The sequence below is a fragment of the Elephas maximus genome, chromosome 7, assembly GCF_024166365.1.
Source record: "Elephas maximus indicus isolate mEleMax1 chromosome 7, mEleMax1 primary haplotype, whole genome shotgun sequence".
Classification (NCBI taxonomy): domain Eukaryota; kingdom Metazoa; phylum Chordata; class Mammalia; order Proboscidea; family Elephantidae; genus Elephas; species Elephas maximus.
In genome coordinates, this window is record NC_064825.1 from 109477857 (window position 1) to 109493044 (window position 15188).

The 15188-nt window shown below is 36.6% G+C and overlaps 1 protein-coding gene across 1 annotated transcript; it reads right to left on the reverse strand.

Moving 5' to 3' along the window:
• Positions 1–13035: 13035 nt before the first annotated feature.
• On the reverse strand, positions 13036–13983 carry LOC126080314 (olfactory receptor 8K3-like). Its single transcript, XM_049891566.1, has one exon. The coding sequence runs from the start codon at positions 13981–13983 to the stop codon at positions 13036–13038; it is 948 nt and encodes a 315-aa protein (XP_049747523.1).
• Between the last annotated feature and the right edge of the window lie 1205 nt (positions 13984–15188).

The following is a 15188-nucleotide window of genomic DNA, read 5'->3' on the forward strand; positions in this document are numbered from 1 at the left end:
GCTAAATATTTTATTATGTACAGGTAACTCCTCACAATAAGGAAATTTCCAGTCCAAATGTCACTGGAGGGGAAGATGAGAAACCCTGATATAGATATAGATACAGGTGTAAATGCAGATGTGCATGTAGTCCCAGATAAAGGTACAGGTGTAGGTATAGGTGTACATGTATGTGTACATGTGCTTGTAGGCATGTGTGTACTTGTATATGTACATATAGATGCACACACGCTCATGCACACACTCACGTTCATGCACATACACGTACACACATACACACACAGAGATGGGATCCCTGGCAGAGCAGTGGTTAAGGGCTTGGCTGCTAACCAAAAAGTCAGCTGTTTGGATCTATCAGCCACTCCTTAGAGACCCAAGGGGAAGTTCTCCTCTGTTTTAAAGGGTCTCTATGAGTCAGGATCGAACTGATGACAATGGGCTTGGATTTTTTTTTTAATATACAGATAAATATATGAAGCAAAAATTTAAAAAATATTAAAAATGTTAGGTGTTAGGTATATGAATGGTTACTAAACTTTGTTATGTCTTTAATGACAATCACATAATGGCATTTACAAAATTATAATACATATGTTGATTATAAAAATTTTAAACTGCAAATTCCCAGAATGTGTGCAAATATTTAATATGCCTCATTTCAAAACATAGTCCAATAAAAGCCCTTGTGCCACAGATGGTGCAGACTGAAACAATATACTTGACAAGAATCAAACACATGTCTTGCCAGGGAAAATCTAATAGATCCTGGTGGGGATTATTCATCTTTACACAGGGGAATATCCAAGGTGGTAGACACATGTAGATACAGCCTCTTTCATACCTCCTCCTGTAGCTTATAGAGTAAGATACCTTAATCTCTTTATCCACACCTATAAAATGACCACTTCCTTTCAGGGTTGTTGAAAACTAAATAAGGATTACATGTTTCAATGTGTTTAAATTATCAGGACATAACTCTCAAATATGAAATATATAGTATCCTTACTGTTTTTAAAGTGATGACAGTAAGTTATTTGAAAGGAGTTTTCTTTACATATGCATATGTAAATCCTTCTAGTGTGACCTAGCTTCTATGCCAGGCTATGAAGATGACTAGGTTGAGTAGTGTGTTATCCATGTAACTGACTCAGCCCTTCTTTCTCCCATCCTCAACTCCCTGACTGAAATTGGACCATCAGTGTACCAGTCTTCTGGGTCATATATCTTCTACCTTACTTAAACATTTTAATATATGTTAATCGACTGTAAACCTAAGGTTGGCATTTGGAAACCACCAGCTGCTCTGCAGTAGAAAGATGTGGCCGTCTGCTTCCATAGAGATTTACAGCCTTGGAAACCCTTTGTGGTTACTGATGGGTCAGGATCACTTTAAAGGTAGTGAGTGTGTTTTAATATAAATTTACTTAAAATATGTCTTAATCTAGTTGTCCTTTCATTATAACTAACACATATAAAGTCATTTCTAACAAATCACATGTATTTTCTCAGGAAAATATTTACAATAGTGGGAGGAAATTGAGAGAAAGTGAGGTCACTACCATTGATTTTAAAATGAACTTTCATTAAAAAAATCCATCTGGTTAATGAAATCCTCTAGTCTAAACTATTATATAACACATAATGCATATAAATATAAATATATTTAAACTAAAATGTATATACATATCCCTAATAAACCAAAGATAAAAAAAAAAAATTCCAGAAAAGGATGAGGATGGCAGTTTAAGGTAAAAGAATAAATGGTTTGAAATGATACTACTTACATGAAAACAGCAGTACCAGCAGCCTCTGAGCCAGGAATAATCAAGGAAATAGAAGAAAAAACAAAACAGTATCATATTAAATAATAAAGTGGGAAATATACTATCTCATATAAAATATTGCTGAAAAAGTTGTGACCTACACCGACAAAATGCCTATATCAGAAAGCAACTATTGGTCTTTTCCCGGCTAGCCAAAGGAGAATGAAGAAAACTGAGGACAGAAGGAAGCAATTAGTCCAAAGAACTAATGGGCCACTTGAATCCCAACCTCGTGTAACCTGACAACAGAAAACTAGATGGTACCTGGCTGCCACTACTGACCACTCTGACCAGGATTACAATAGAAGGCTTGGGGCAGGATGGGTAAAAACTGTAGAACAAAATTCAATTTGAACAACAACAACAACAAAAGACCAGATATACTGGTTTGAAAGAGGCTGGAGAAGCCCCTGAGACTGATCCCTTAAGACAGATTCTAACATGAAACTATAGACACCCCTGGAGGCCTGCTTTCAGCTGAATAACAGACGGAGCTGTTAAATTAAAAGACAACATCTGTAAAGGAGGTGCCACTTAGGACAATCAAGTATAGGAGACCAAAAGGGCAAGAAGGCAGGAAGGTACAGAGAAGCCTGACAAATGCAAACAGGGAAGCGGGGAAGGAAATTAGGAGAGTGCTGGCACACGTTGTGTAAGAATCTTTGATTGGAAAATTCATTTGCTATGTAAACTTTCACCTAAAACACAATAAAATCTTTTCTTTCTTTCTTTTTTTTTTTTTTTTAAAGAAGAACTGAACTGAGCATCAGTAGATATTACAATTGGGAAATCAACTATCTTCAATGAATCCAATAAAACCAACATAAATCTTTAGTTACAATGATGAAAGGCTGAAGTAAAAAAGTTCTCATATTGTTAAATACTGCTTTTCCTATAAAGTAAGGGAAGGTAAGAGGACTTCCTCTCAACAGCTCTGGAGTTCCATGGAGAGCACCAAGTTATTTTCCATAGTTTACTATCTTTGTTGAACATCTAATTCTCATTATATAAAGCTATATTCTTTGAGAAAATTATAACTTCTTATGGTAGATGCCACTGGAAATTGAAGAATATGGTATACAGTACACTATCATCAAACTGGCTACTTAAAGTTTCCTAAACTCCAAAAATTGCTTTCACATCTCAACAAAAGGTGTGAGATGGATGGAAATGTATTTGTTTCCTTATCAAGAAATTAGCAAAAATGCACATTTGCACAGTTATTTAAATATATATTAAATTACATTTGAGAGGGACATAGAAGAGCCTAGAGTCACTATACAACTAACTATTTTGGAGGACATCAACATCGGAGACTGAATACCTGCAGCTTCATCATTCTGCTACGGTAATTTTTAGTACTGGGTATGCTTCCTTTGCTTTCATATTTGAGCCCTATTATTCACATAGTTAGGCCATCTGAGTTGAGCAAACACTTAAGCACTCAGCTATAAACTGAAAGGTTGGGGGATCAAGTCACTGATAGGTGCCTGGGAAGAAACGAAGATCTACTTCTGAAATGTCGCAACTGTTGAAAAACCTACGGAGCACTATTCTCTGATACGCTGTGGGTAATTATGAGGCAAAATTGACTCCAGGACTCTTTTTTTTTCTCTCTGTTTCTTGTTTATTCTTATAATTATCTATATAATATAAAATATTATTTAGGCATTTAATGATAACGATTCATAGATGCTTATGAGCATTTAGCCTCTGGAACAAAGTGTGAATATTTGAAAAAAAAAAAAAGCATGACAGGAAAATGTAGAGAGATTCTAGTCTCCGGTACTATTGAAATGTAGAATACACACAGCACTGACTCAGAAATCCTAATATTTTGCAATGAATATGCCATTGAATAGCACTGGGACCTTGCAAGTGTCGCTGAAATATCCTCGATATTGCTAAAATATAGAAATGGTCTATCTTTTTACCTGTAACGAAGTCTCCGTCTTCACTCCCCCATGTGATTAACACGGCGGAGTGAGACGAATTTATGGAATTTTTTTCAACCATGGAGATGCTCCCTGAGGAGATGACAAGCAATTTGTTGATTATTCCTGACCCATTTAAAAGCTTAAAATATCTAGGGGTTGTTTGTTAATTGCCCAGGACAATTTTTAATCTTCAGTAAGCAAGTTTTCAACCATATAGTGTGTATACATGTCTGTATTTATCTATTTCATACAGGCTTGCATTTTGCTCTTTACTAACTTTCCATTTTTACCACACAGGGATCTGGATTAAAATACTGTATCTATAAAACAGAACTGTCAATAGTCCCTGTTTCTTTAGGGGCCTCTTCAAATGGACGACAGAATGAAGATCTGCTTAAACGCTTTCTTATTGCATTATTTAAAAGACTTAAATGGAACAAAAGTAATGCATCGCACATGTGTGAGGTATCGCGTCCCAGCTTGCTGTTGTAATTGTTGCTGTTACTGTTATTGATCAGGGTTTTTTTTTTGTTGTTGGTTGGTTTTGTTTTTGACCTCAGAAACAGAAATGTTACTCTTCCTTCTAGTTTCATGGTTAATTGCGATCATCAGACTGCTTAGGATTTTACTTGTTTGTTTTATTTCCCATTATTACATTTCAATATGTTTTTTTTTCCATTCTGTCCGATTTTTATACCAAAACGTCTTTCTCACCTTCATACATATCCGGCTGTGCTTCACATGTACTCTACCATGTCAGTATACCCTTGTGTCTTGGGCTGAGTTCTCTAGAGTAGCAAAACCAGTAAGTTTAAAATGGCATAGCTTGAGAGAATTATATCAATGGAATGCCTGTAGAGGCTGGAAAGTCACAAGTCCATGGGTCAGGTTAGAGGTTTCTCCTGATTTACGCAGCTGTAGGGGCTGGCTAACCCAACATCTGCAGGTCAGACAGCAGGGGTCTTGCTCAGCAGCTGAAGACTGAAGAATCCCAAGATCGACAGGCAAGACTGCAGGCAAGCTGCTCATTCAATTCCCAAGAACCAGAGTTCAGAGGAACAGGAGCCTGGTGCAGGATTCAAAGTGACAAAAACCCAACGAACCTTGCTAGAATGTCTACTTATACTCCATGCAGGCCACTTACATCAACAGATTGGCTATTCACAGTAGCTCCCATCATGGAGATGATGATAACATCGTAGGACTGTTATACTACTAAGAATCATGGCCCAGTGAAGTTGACACACAACCTTAACTTTCACACCTTGTAAAGTGTGATATTTTATGTGTAGTGTTTTGTTATGAATATACATCTATCATGGTATATCTTATTGGGGCATTTTGCCGTTTTAAATATTCATAATGTATCCATTTATGCTTTTTTTTTTCTTGTTTTATATATGTGTATTTTTTTCAATGTTTAAAGTACTCACTACTAAATGAAAGTTTGACAGTTTAATCCCATAAGCCATTATGGGAAGAAAAGACCTGACCATCTACACCCATAAAGATTACAGCTAGGCAACTTTTGGGGCATTTCAACTCTGTCTTATAAGTCACTATAAGTCTCAATCAGCTTGAAGGCACCTAATAAAATAAAAATTCTTTACTGATAGGTATTTTGTTGTCTCCAGCAGAACATTGTCTGACATTCTTGCTTTGTGCATGTCATCAGGAAAGACCAGTTTCTGGAATCAGACATCATATTTGGTGAAAGAGAGGACCAACTGGGATGAGGGAAGCCCTCCATGAGATGGATTAACATAGTGGCTACAACAATGGACTCAAGCATACCAAGGATTGTGAAGATAGCAAAGGGCCAGGCAATGTTTGTTCTGTTTTCCATAAGGTCAGCACAAGTTGTTGTCAACACAATGGCAGATAACAACAACCTTTTGAGATGGACTTCTTTTACTTTACATGACTCTGTGGAGGTTTCTCCTTACTGATTTGTGCATCAATAATTTGTTTCTTTTACTGCTAAGTATTATCTCAGGTGTGGATTTATTAAAATTTGCTAAACAATTTACCCGTAGAAGGACATTTTGGGTTTTTACCAGTTTTTACCTTTTATAAATAATGTTTCCATGAACATTTTTTTCTTTCTTTTTTTAATTGTGATTCAGGTGAAAGTTTACGGAGCAAATTTTTTTCCCATTAGATAGTTAATACTCAGATTGTTCTGAGACTTTGGATGACAGACAATAGTGTGAAGTGTCAGCACTTTTCCTTTCTTCACCCTAGGTTCTCTGTTTCCGTTCGTCCAGTTTTCCCATCTCTTCCTGCCTTCTTGTCTTTACTTTTGGGCTAGTGTACCTATTAGTCTCAAATACATGATTGAGCTATGAATTATGTCCCTCAAGTGGGCAATTCTGGCCTTGGAGACCTATTGAATCTTTGGCTAAATAAAGGACAAGCCTCCATATTGACTTCAGTGCTAAGTTAAAAGGGTGTCTAGGGGCCATACTCAGGGGGTTTCTCCAGTCTCTGTCAGACCAGCAAGCCTGGTGTTTTTTTTGTGTGTGAATTTGAATTTTGTTCTATATTTTTCTCCCACTCTCTCTGAGACCCTCTACTGTGATGCCTGTCAGAGCAGTTGGTGGTGTGAACTGGGCACTTTCTAGTATTTCTCAGCTCACTCTGGTGGAGTTTGTATTAATTGTGGTCCATTTGTCCTTTGGACTAATCTTTTCCTTGTGTCTTTGGTCTTCTTCATTCTCCTTTTGCTCCAGTCAGAATGGGTTCAGTAAATGTATCTTAAATGACCACACATGCTTTTAAGACCCTAGTCTCTACTCACCACAGTTGAATGTAGAATATTCTTTTTATAGACTGTTATGCCAATTGAGCTAGATGTCCCCTGAGATCATGGTTTCCTGCCCTCAGCATGGTAGTTCAGTCTCTCAGGGCCTATGGATGTCTGTGAAGCTTCTCTGACTTTGCCCAGGTCAAGTGGTGAGAACATCCCCAGTATTGTGTACTGTCTTACACTTCACCAAAGTTACCACATGTCTACTAATTTGTGTAAGTGTTCTTGTATGACCGTAGCTTTCATTTCTCTTGAATAAACTTTGAAGTGTGAGTCGTTTTAATTTTGACAAAGTCCACTTTATTGATTTGTACTTTTCATCAATGTATTTGCATGCAATGGTAATTGACTAGATTTTATTGTTGAGTGGTATTCATTTTCTTGGATAAACCACAATTTATTTATTCATTCTCAAGTAGATGAACCGTTGGGTTGTTTTTAGTTTTTGGTTATTACAAATAATTTGCTATTGAAATTTGTACACATGTCTTTATAAGGAAAAAATACTGTCATGTCTCTGGTTAGAGAATAGAATGGCTAAATTTCATGGCAAATCTGTGGTTAGCCTTCTAAGACCTAATCTTTAAAACAAATTATTTTTTTTTCAATTATTTATACCCTTTTCATTTTCCACTAGTGGTTTATGAATGTTCTGGTTCCTCCAACTGCCTGATATTTTAATAGCTGTAAAGAGGTCTGTCAATTTTTTCACTTAAATTCATTAATTAAGAATGATGTTGAGCATTTTTTTAGGCTTATTTGCCAGCTGCATATTTTCTTTGGATAAATTATTGTTTATATTTATGACCATTTTTGTAGATTGTTCCTTTCCTTTTTTTTTTTTTTTTCCTTTTTTTCAGTTTGGAGAACTTTGTGCATATTATGGAAACTACTCATTTATTAGATATATTATTGGAAAATGTTTCCTCCCAAAATATAACTCGTTTTTATACAAGTGTCTTTTGAGAAGCAGAAGTTTTAAAAGTTGCTGTGGCCAAACGTTTTATGGATTTTGCTTTCCACGTTTGTCTTAGATGTCTGTGCTGGAGTATCAGAAATATCACAAGTAGATCCCTTTAAGAAACAGAAGTTTATTCTCTCTTTATTTACACTTTGGCTTAGAGTAGATTCTGAGTCATCTCACACTTTAGAAAACTGGAAATTCAAATTCAGGATGCCAGATCCAGGGGAAGGTTTTCTTTCTCTGTTGGCTCTGGGGGAAGGTCCTTGTCATCAACTTTCCCTGATCTAGGAACTTCTCAGCTCCTGGACCCCATGTCCAAAGGAAGTGCTCCATCTCCATTACTGGTGATTTTTTATTGGTGGCAGGAGATCCTACTCTTTCTGCTCCTTTCACTCTTCTATCTCAAAGAGATTCACTCAACATACATCCTAATCCTGTAGACTGGGTCCTTTCTCATTAACTTAGCTGCTACTAATCCTGCCGCATTAACATCAGGGAGAATAAGATTTAAAACACATGGAATAATCACATCAGATAAAAAAATGTTGGACAAGAAATTAGTACTGGAAATCCTGGCCTAGCCAAGTTGAATCATATTTTGGGGGAACACAATTCAATCCATTACCAGTGTTATATCTAAAAAATCCCCAAATGTATCTAAATAGCAAATGTAAACCCACTTTGAATTCAGACAGGCTTTTTAAAAAGAATTTTTTAATTCGCCACTAACCTCAAACCAAATTCACAAAGAAATGCTAAGTTAACTTTTTAATACTATAACTCTATTGTAGGCTCTATTAGATTTTATACATCAAAAATCATGTCATCTATCAATAAGAAGAACTTTACCTCTTCCTTTCCAATCTGAATGCTTCCTATTTATTTTTTGTTGCCTTATCCTGTTTTCTAGAACACCCAGTAAAATGTCTGATAGATTTGGGAAGAGTAGATTTACATATTGTGTTCCTGATCTTCCTGAGCATTTATTCAATGTTTCATATCATGTTTGATGGTAGCTGTAGGTTGATCATGGGGGCCCTCTATCAGTCTGAGGAATTTCCAGGCTAATATTGTCGTTAGTTTTGGTTAGGTGCCCACGGAGTCGGTTCCAATTCACAGCAACTCTATGTACAACAAAATGAAACACTGCTTGGGCCTGCACTATTCTCACAATCATTGTTATGCTTGAACCCATCCTTGGAGCCACTGTGTCAGTCCATCTTGTTGATGGTCTTCATTTTATTTGCTGACCCCCTACTTTCTTCTTGTTGTTGTTATGTGCCTTTGAGTTGGTTCTGACTCATAGCAACTCTATGTACTACAGAACAAAAAACTGCCCTGTGTTGAGCCATCCTTACAATTGTTATTATACTGAGCCCAATAGTGCAGCCACTGTCTCAGTCCATCTCGTTGAGAGTCTTCCTCTTTTCCACTGACCCCGTACTTTACCAAGCATGATGTCCTTGTCCAGGTACTGAATGCTCCTGATAACAAGTCCAAAGTATGTGAGACGTAGTGTCTCCATCCTTGCTCCTGAGGAGCATTCTGGTTATACTTCTTCCAAGACAGATTTGTTCATTCTTTTGGCAGTCCATTATATATTCAATATGTTTTTTTCCAAAACCACAATGCAAAGGCATCAATTCTCCTTTGATCTCCCTTATTCATTGCCCAGCTTTCCCATGCTTATGAGGCAATTGAAAACACCATGGCTTGGGTCAAACAGACCTTAGTCCTCAAGGTGACATCCTTGCTTTTCAACACTTTAACAAGGTCTTTGCAGCCAATTTGCCCAGCACAATGCATCTTTTGATTTCTTGACTGCTCTTTCCATGGCTGTTAATTGTGGACCAAGTAAAATTAAATCCTTGATAATTTCAATCTTTTCTCCATTTATCATGATGTCGCTTATTGGTCCAGTTGTGAGGACTTTTGTTTTCTTTATGTTGAGATGTAATCTATACTGAAGGCTGTGGTCTTTGACCTCCATCAGTAAGCGCTTCAAGGCCTCTTCACTTTCAGCAAGCAAGGTTGTGTCATCTGCATATTGCAGGTTGTTAATGACTCTTCCTCTAATCCTGTTGCCCTGTTCTTTTTCATATAGTTCAGCTTCTCGAATTATTTGTTCAGCATACAGATTGAATAGATATGGTGAAGGGATATAACCCTGACACACCTTTCTTGACTTTAAACCATGCAGTTTTCCATTGTTCTGTTTGAACTACTGCCTCTTGATCTGTGCATAGATTCCTCATGAGCACAATTAAGTGCTCTAAGATTCCCGGTCTCCACAGTGTTATCCATAATTTGGTATACTCCACACAGTAAAATGTCCTAGCGTAGTCAATAAAACCCAGGTAAACATCTTTCTGGTATTCTCTGTTTTCAGCCAGGATCCATCTGACATCAGCAATATCCCTGGTTCCACATCCTCTTCTAAATCTGGCTAGAGTTACTGGCAGTTCCTTGTTGATAGACTGCTGTAGCTGTTTTTGAATTATCTTCAGCAAACTTTTACTTGCATTTGATATTACTGATATTGTCCTATAATTTCTGCTTTTGTTTGGATCACCTTTCTTAGGAATAGGCATAAATAAGGATCTCTTCCAATTGGTTGGCTAGGTAACTGTTTTTCAAACTTCTTGGAGTAGAAGAGTGAGCACTTCCAGTGCTGCATCCACTTGTTGAAATATCTCAATTGGTATTTTGTCAATTCCCCGGGCCTTGTTTTTTGCCTGTGCCTGCAGTGCAGCTTGGACTTATTCCTTCAGTATCAATGGTTCCTGATTATGTTACCTTCTGAAACGGTTGAACATTGTTCAAGTCTTTTGGTATACTGACTCTGTGTGTTCCTTTCATCTTCTTTTGATGCTTTCTGGACATTTAATATTTTCCCTGTAGAACCCTTCAGTATTGCAACTGAAGGCTTGTATTTCTTCTTCAGTTCTTTCAGCTTGAGAAATGCTGAGCGTGTCCTTCCTTTTTATACTTCTATCTCAGGTTTTTGCACGCATAATCATAATACTTCATTTTGTCTTCTTAGTTGCCCTTGGAAGTCTTCTGTTCAGCTCTTTTGCTTCATCATTTATTGCTTTCACTTTAGCTATTTGACTTTCAAGAGCAAGTCTCAGAGTCTCAATTGACATGCACTTTCTTCTTTTATTTCTCTCCTGTCTTTTTGGTGACCCCTTGCTTTCTTTATTTATGATGTCCTTCGTGTCATTCCACAACTCATCTGGCCTTTGGTAATTAGTGTTCCAGGTGTCAAATCTATTCTTATGACAGTAGAGAGGTTCAATATCATCAGTCAGAACAAAGCCAGGGGCCAACCACAGAACTGACAATCAATTGCTCATATGTAAGCAAGAAGTTCTTACAGCTTACAACAGCAACATTATTAATCAAACTACTTAGGAGCAATGTGGTTTAAATGTAACTTCATGCATCCTGTGTTCAGAATATGACAGTTAAACTCCAACACCAACAAAAAAACAAACCCAGTGCCGCAAAAAACAGGGAATTTACTACTTATGAGGTTTAAAAGGTTACCCTGAATGTCCACATGGCATCTAACCCAGATCTGCCAATTTCCTCTAGTTTGGGCAGGAATTAAAAAGAGGGAAACCAAGATTTTAATGTAAAGCTATGGGAAATATCAAGAAAAGAAACCAGAATTCTAATGTAAACCTAAGGGGGAGCGGGGAGGGGTGCCAAGCAAGCTGCTCCAGGCAGTGTAATTTTCCCCAGGCTGGGGAACTCTGTCTTATCATGGTCATTTAGTCCTTCTAGCTGCTTCAACTTTTCCCCAAAATGTTGATGCTCATATGGCAATAAAATATGCAACTTCTCTTATATTCCAATGAACTATTTTTATTCAAATTTCATTGGCTACATGAGGGATTTTATTTCATGATAATGAGCCACAAAAATAACTTCAGTAAAATCCTACAAATTTTACAAAGAGAAAATAATAATAAAAATAAATACATAGTAAAATTTGAGGAGTAATGTGGAGCAACTATGCCCATAAGGCAAGAAAACTATATCCTTGCCACCTAACATACCTCAATTTAACTAGAAATACATCTTGGTGCAAGCAATAGTATTAGCTCATTTTGCCTCTCACAAGGTGGGTAAAGAAAAGTCAATGGAAATATCGTGCATGATAAATATTGAACAAATGTTAGGAAAGCCAAAACAATGAAAGACAGGCAACAAATTTAACTCATCATAGCAAATCCTATTACTCAAGGAAATACACAAAGAAATAATTGAACAAATGTTTTTTAAAAGCTTTTCATATACATAATAAAAGGTAACAACTCTGGAAACAAAAAGAAAAGATAATTATTAAATAAGAATGACAAGTGGGAAAGGGATTCCAAACCTGGGAACAACTATAGATGACCTCAAGAAATGTATCTTAATTGGTGTGTGTACTGATCTCGTCAAAAACACACTGATTAAAATAAAGTCAGGTGCAGAGCCGAACCTTTGAATTGCTGAACAGTGAGCTAGGTTAACAGATTAACATGGGAAAGTAAAGGCATTAATAAGAAAAGTATGGAACCCTGATGTCTGGAATGGGGACATTTGAGCAAGCTGACATCACTGAGTAACTCAAATCATCGCAATACACTGAGAACCATTAAAACCTGGCAGAATCTAATACCTTTCCTCAGAAATTATGAAGGCTAAAACAGAAGGCAAGGGCTTACACAAATACACACATACACAAACACAAATACTGACATTGTAAAGTTTATTTTAATTGTTGGAAAAAACAGAATCACTGTAACTCCAGTTTTGTACCTGGTACTTTTTCCCACTCCCACTCAGCATATCCATACTCCTTGCCTGATTTCATGGTTTCCAACACACTCTCCTGGAGCCATGGTGGTTCACTGGGCAAGAGCTTGGCTACTAACCAAAAGGTCAGCAGTTCAAATCCACCAGCCACTCCTTGGAAAATCTATGGACCAGTTCTACCCTGTCTTATAGGGTCGCTATCAGTCAGAATCAACTCAATGGCAAAGGATTTTATTTTTTATCACACTCTGAAAAAACTCAAGTGCACTGTTGTTCAGGAGATTCTGACTCATAGTGATCCTATAGGACAGATTAGAACTGCCCCATAGGGTTTCCAAAGCTGTAAATCAATGGATGCCAACTGCCACGTATTTCTCCCAGGTATTGGCTGGTGGGTTTGAACCACTGATCTTTCAGTTAGCAGCCAAGCACATTAATTGCTGTGCCACCAGGGCCCCAGCACATTCTTCTTTACTATAAAATTTACTTAATTGTTACATTTGTGATCCACCTCTTCAGTTCAAGGAAGGCAAATGTTTTTATTCTTTTATTGATCAATGCATTTAGAAGAGTGACTGGCACATAAGATATTTATAAATATATGTGGAATATATTTGTGCATGCTATACCCTATGGAGGCAAACAGACAAGGTCTGAAGCCAATCATGTAATTTATAGGAACCATATGATGCATCAAACTGTAGAAAAGATGTTGCATATTTTTTTCCGTGTCCTATGTAGGGCGTATTTTACGTCTTTGTTCCTCAAGCTACAAATCAAGGGATTCAACATGGGGATAACAAGGGTATAAAATATGGAAGCTACTTTATCACCATCAAAGGAATGACTGGACTTGGGCTGCATGTACATAAAGATTAAAGTCCCATAGAACACTACCACAACCGTCAGGTGGGATCCACAGGTGGAGAAGGCCTTGTGCCTGCCCACAGCTGAGTTCATCCTGAGAATGGCTACAAAAACAAGCAGGTAGGAAACAAGCACTATTAAAGGGGATTTAATCACATCAATAGATGCTGCGATGAGAATGATCAATTGAATTTCATGTGTGTTTGAGCAGAGCAAAGATAACAAAGGGTTCAGGTCACAGTAGAAATGACTGATGACATTGTAGCCACAGAAGGATAAACTAAAAATCTTTATGGTGATGAGAAGAGAAATAAATGCACAATAAATATAGAGGATTGCCACCAGCACCCAACACACCCTTTGCGACATAGTGAGTGTATAGAGCAGAAGGTTACAGATGGCCACATATCGGTCATAGGACATTGCTGACAAAATGAAAAGTTCACCGTTTATGAACAAAATAAAGAATGCTAGTTGTGTAGCACAAAAGTAATAGGAGATTATATTATCATCCACAACAAAATTGACTAGCATTTTGGGTCCCACAGTTGTTGAATAACCAAGATCAGTGATAGCCAGGTGTCTGAGAAAAAAGTACATGGGTGTTTGTAGCTCAGAGTCCATCTTGGTGAGGATGATGATGCCCAAGTTGCCCACCACTGAGATCATGTAGATGATGAGGAACAGCCCGAACAATGGAGCCTGCAGCTCAGGGCGGTCTGTGATTCCCGTCAGAATGAATTCATTTAGTGCTATTAGATTGTCTTTGTCCATCTTGTTCTATCAGGAAACCTGTTCCGGATAGAGACATCAGCATAGTCAATAGGTTTTATGTAGCATCGACTGGTATATTTTTAGTATACAAAGGCAATACGCTAAATGATTAAGATAATCCAAACTATCCAATATAGTTATTTGAAATTAAACCCACCTCCCACAAATAAAGCATAGGTACATGAAGTGGGTACTGGGCTGGGTACATAAAGATAGAGGGAAAGAGAGGAAAATCTATCTTATTATCAGTTGGGGAAAATTTGCTCCCCAAAGAACATTTGTCAATGCCTGAGACATTTTGGATGTCACAACTAGGAGAAGGGCACTACTGGTACCTACCGGAAACCAGGAATGTTATTAGACATTGTGCTATATACAGAGTAACTCCCCACAATGACAAAATTTCCTGTCCAAAATGTCACCAAGGCAGAAGTTGAGAAACCCTGATACAGAGGTAGAAATAGACACAGATAAAGATGTAGGTCTAGATGTACATGTACATGTAGATGCAAATGTACACATACATATACATGCACATATACACAATACTTACACACACACATATACATATACATAGATGGGGTTCCTGGTGGAGCAGTGGTTAAGAGTTTGGCTGATATCCAAAAATTTGGCATTTTGAATCTACCAGCCTCTCCTTACAAAACATGTGGAGACTTCTATCCTGTCCTATAGTGTCTCTATGACTCGGAATCAACTTGATGGCAATGGGTGTCGTTTTATTTATTTATTTATTTATTTATTTATTTATTTATTTATTTATTTATTTATTTATTTATTTATTTATTTATTTATTTATTTATTTATTTATTTATTTATTTATTTATTTATTTATTTATTTATTTATTTATTTATTTATTTATTTATTTATTTATTTATTTATTTATTTATTTATTTATTTATTTATTTATTTATTTATTTATTTATTTATTTATTTATTTATTTATTTATTTATTTATTTATTTATTTATTTATTTATTTATTTATTTATTTATTTATTTATTTATTTTTTTGTGAGATGGTATCTCATTGTGGTTTTTTTTTTTTTAATAACTTTTATTGAGCTTCAAGTGAACATTTACAAATCCAATCAGTCTGTCACATATAAGTTTACATACATCTCACTCCCTACTCCCACTTGCTCTCCCCCTCTTGAGTCAGCCCTTTCAGTCTCTCCTTTCGTAACA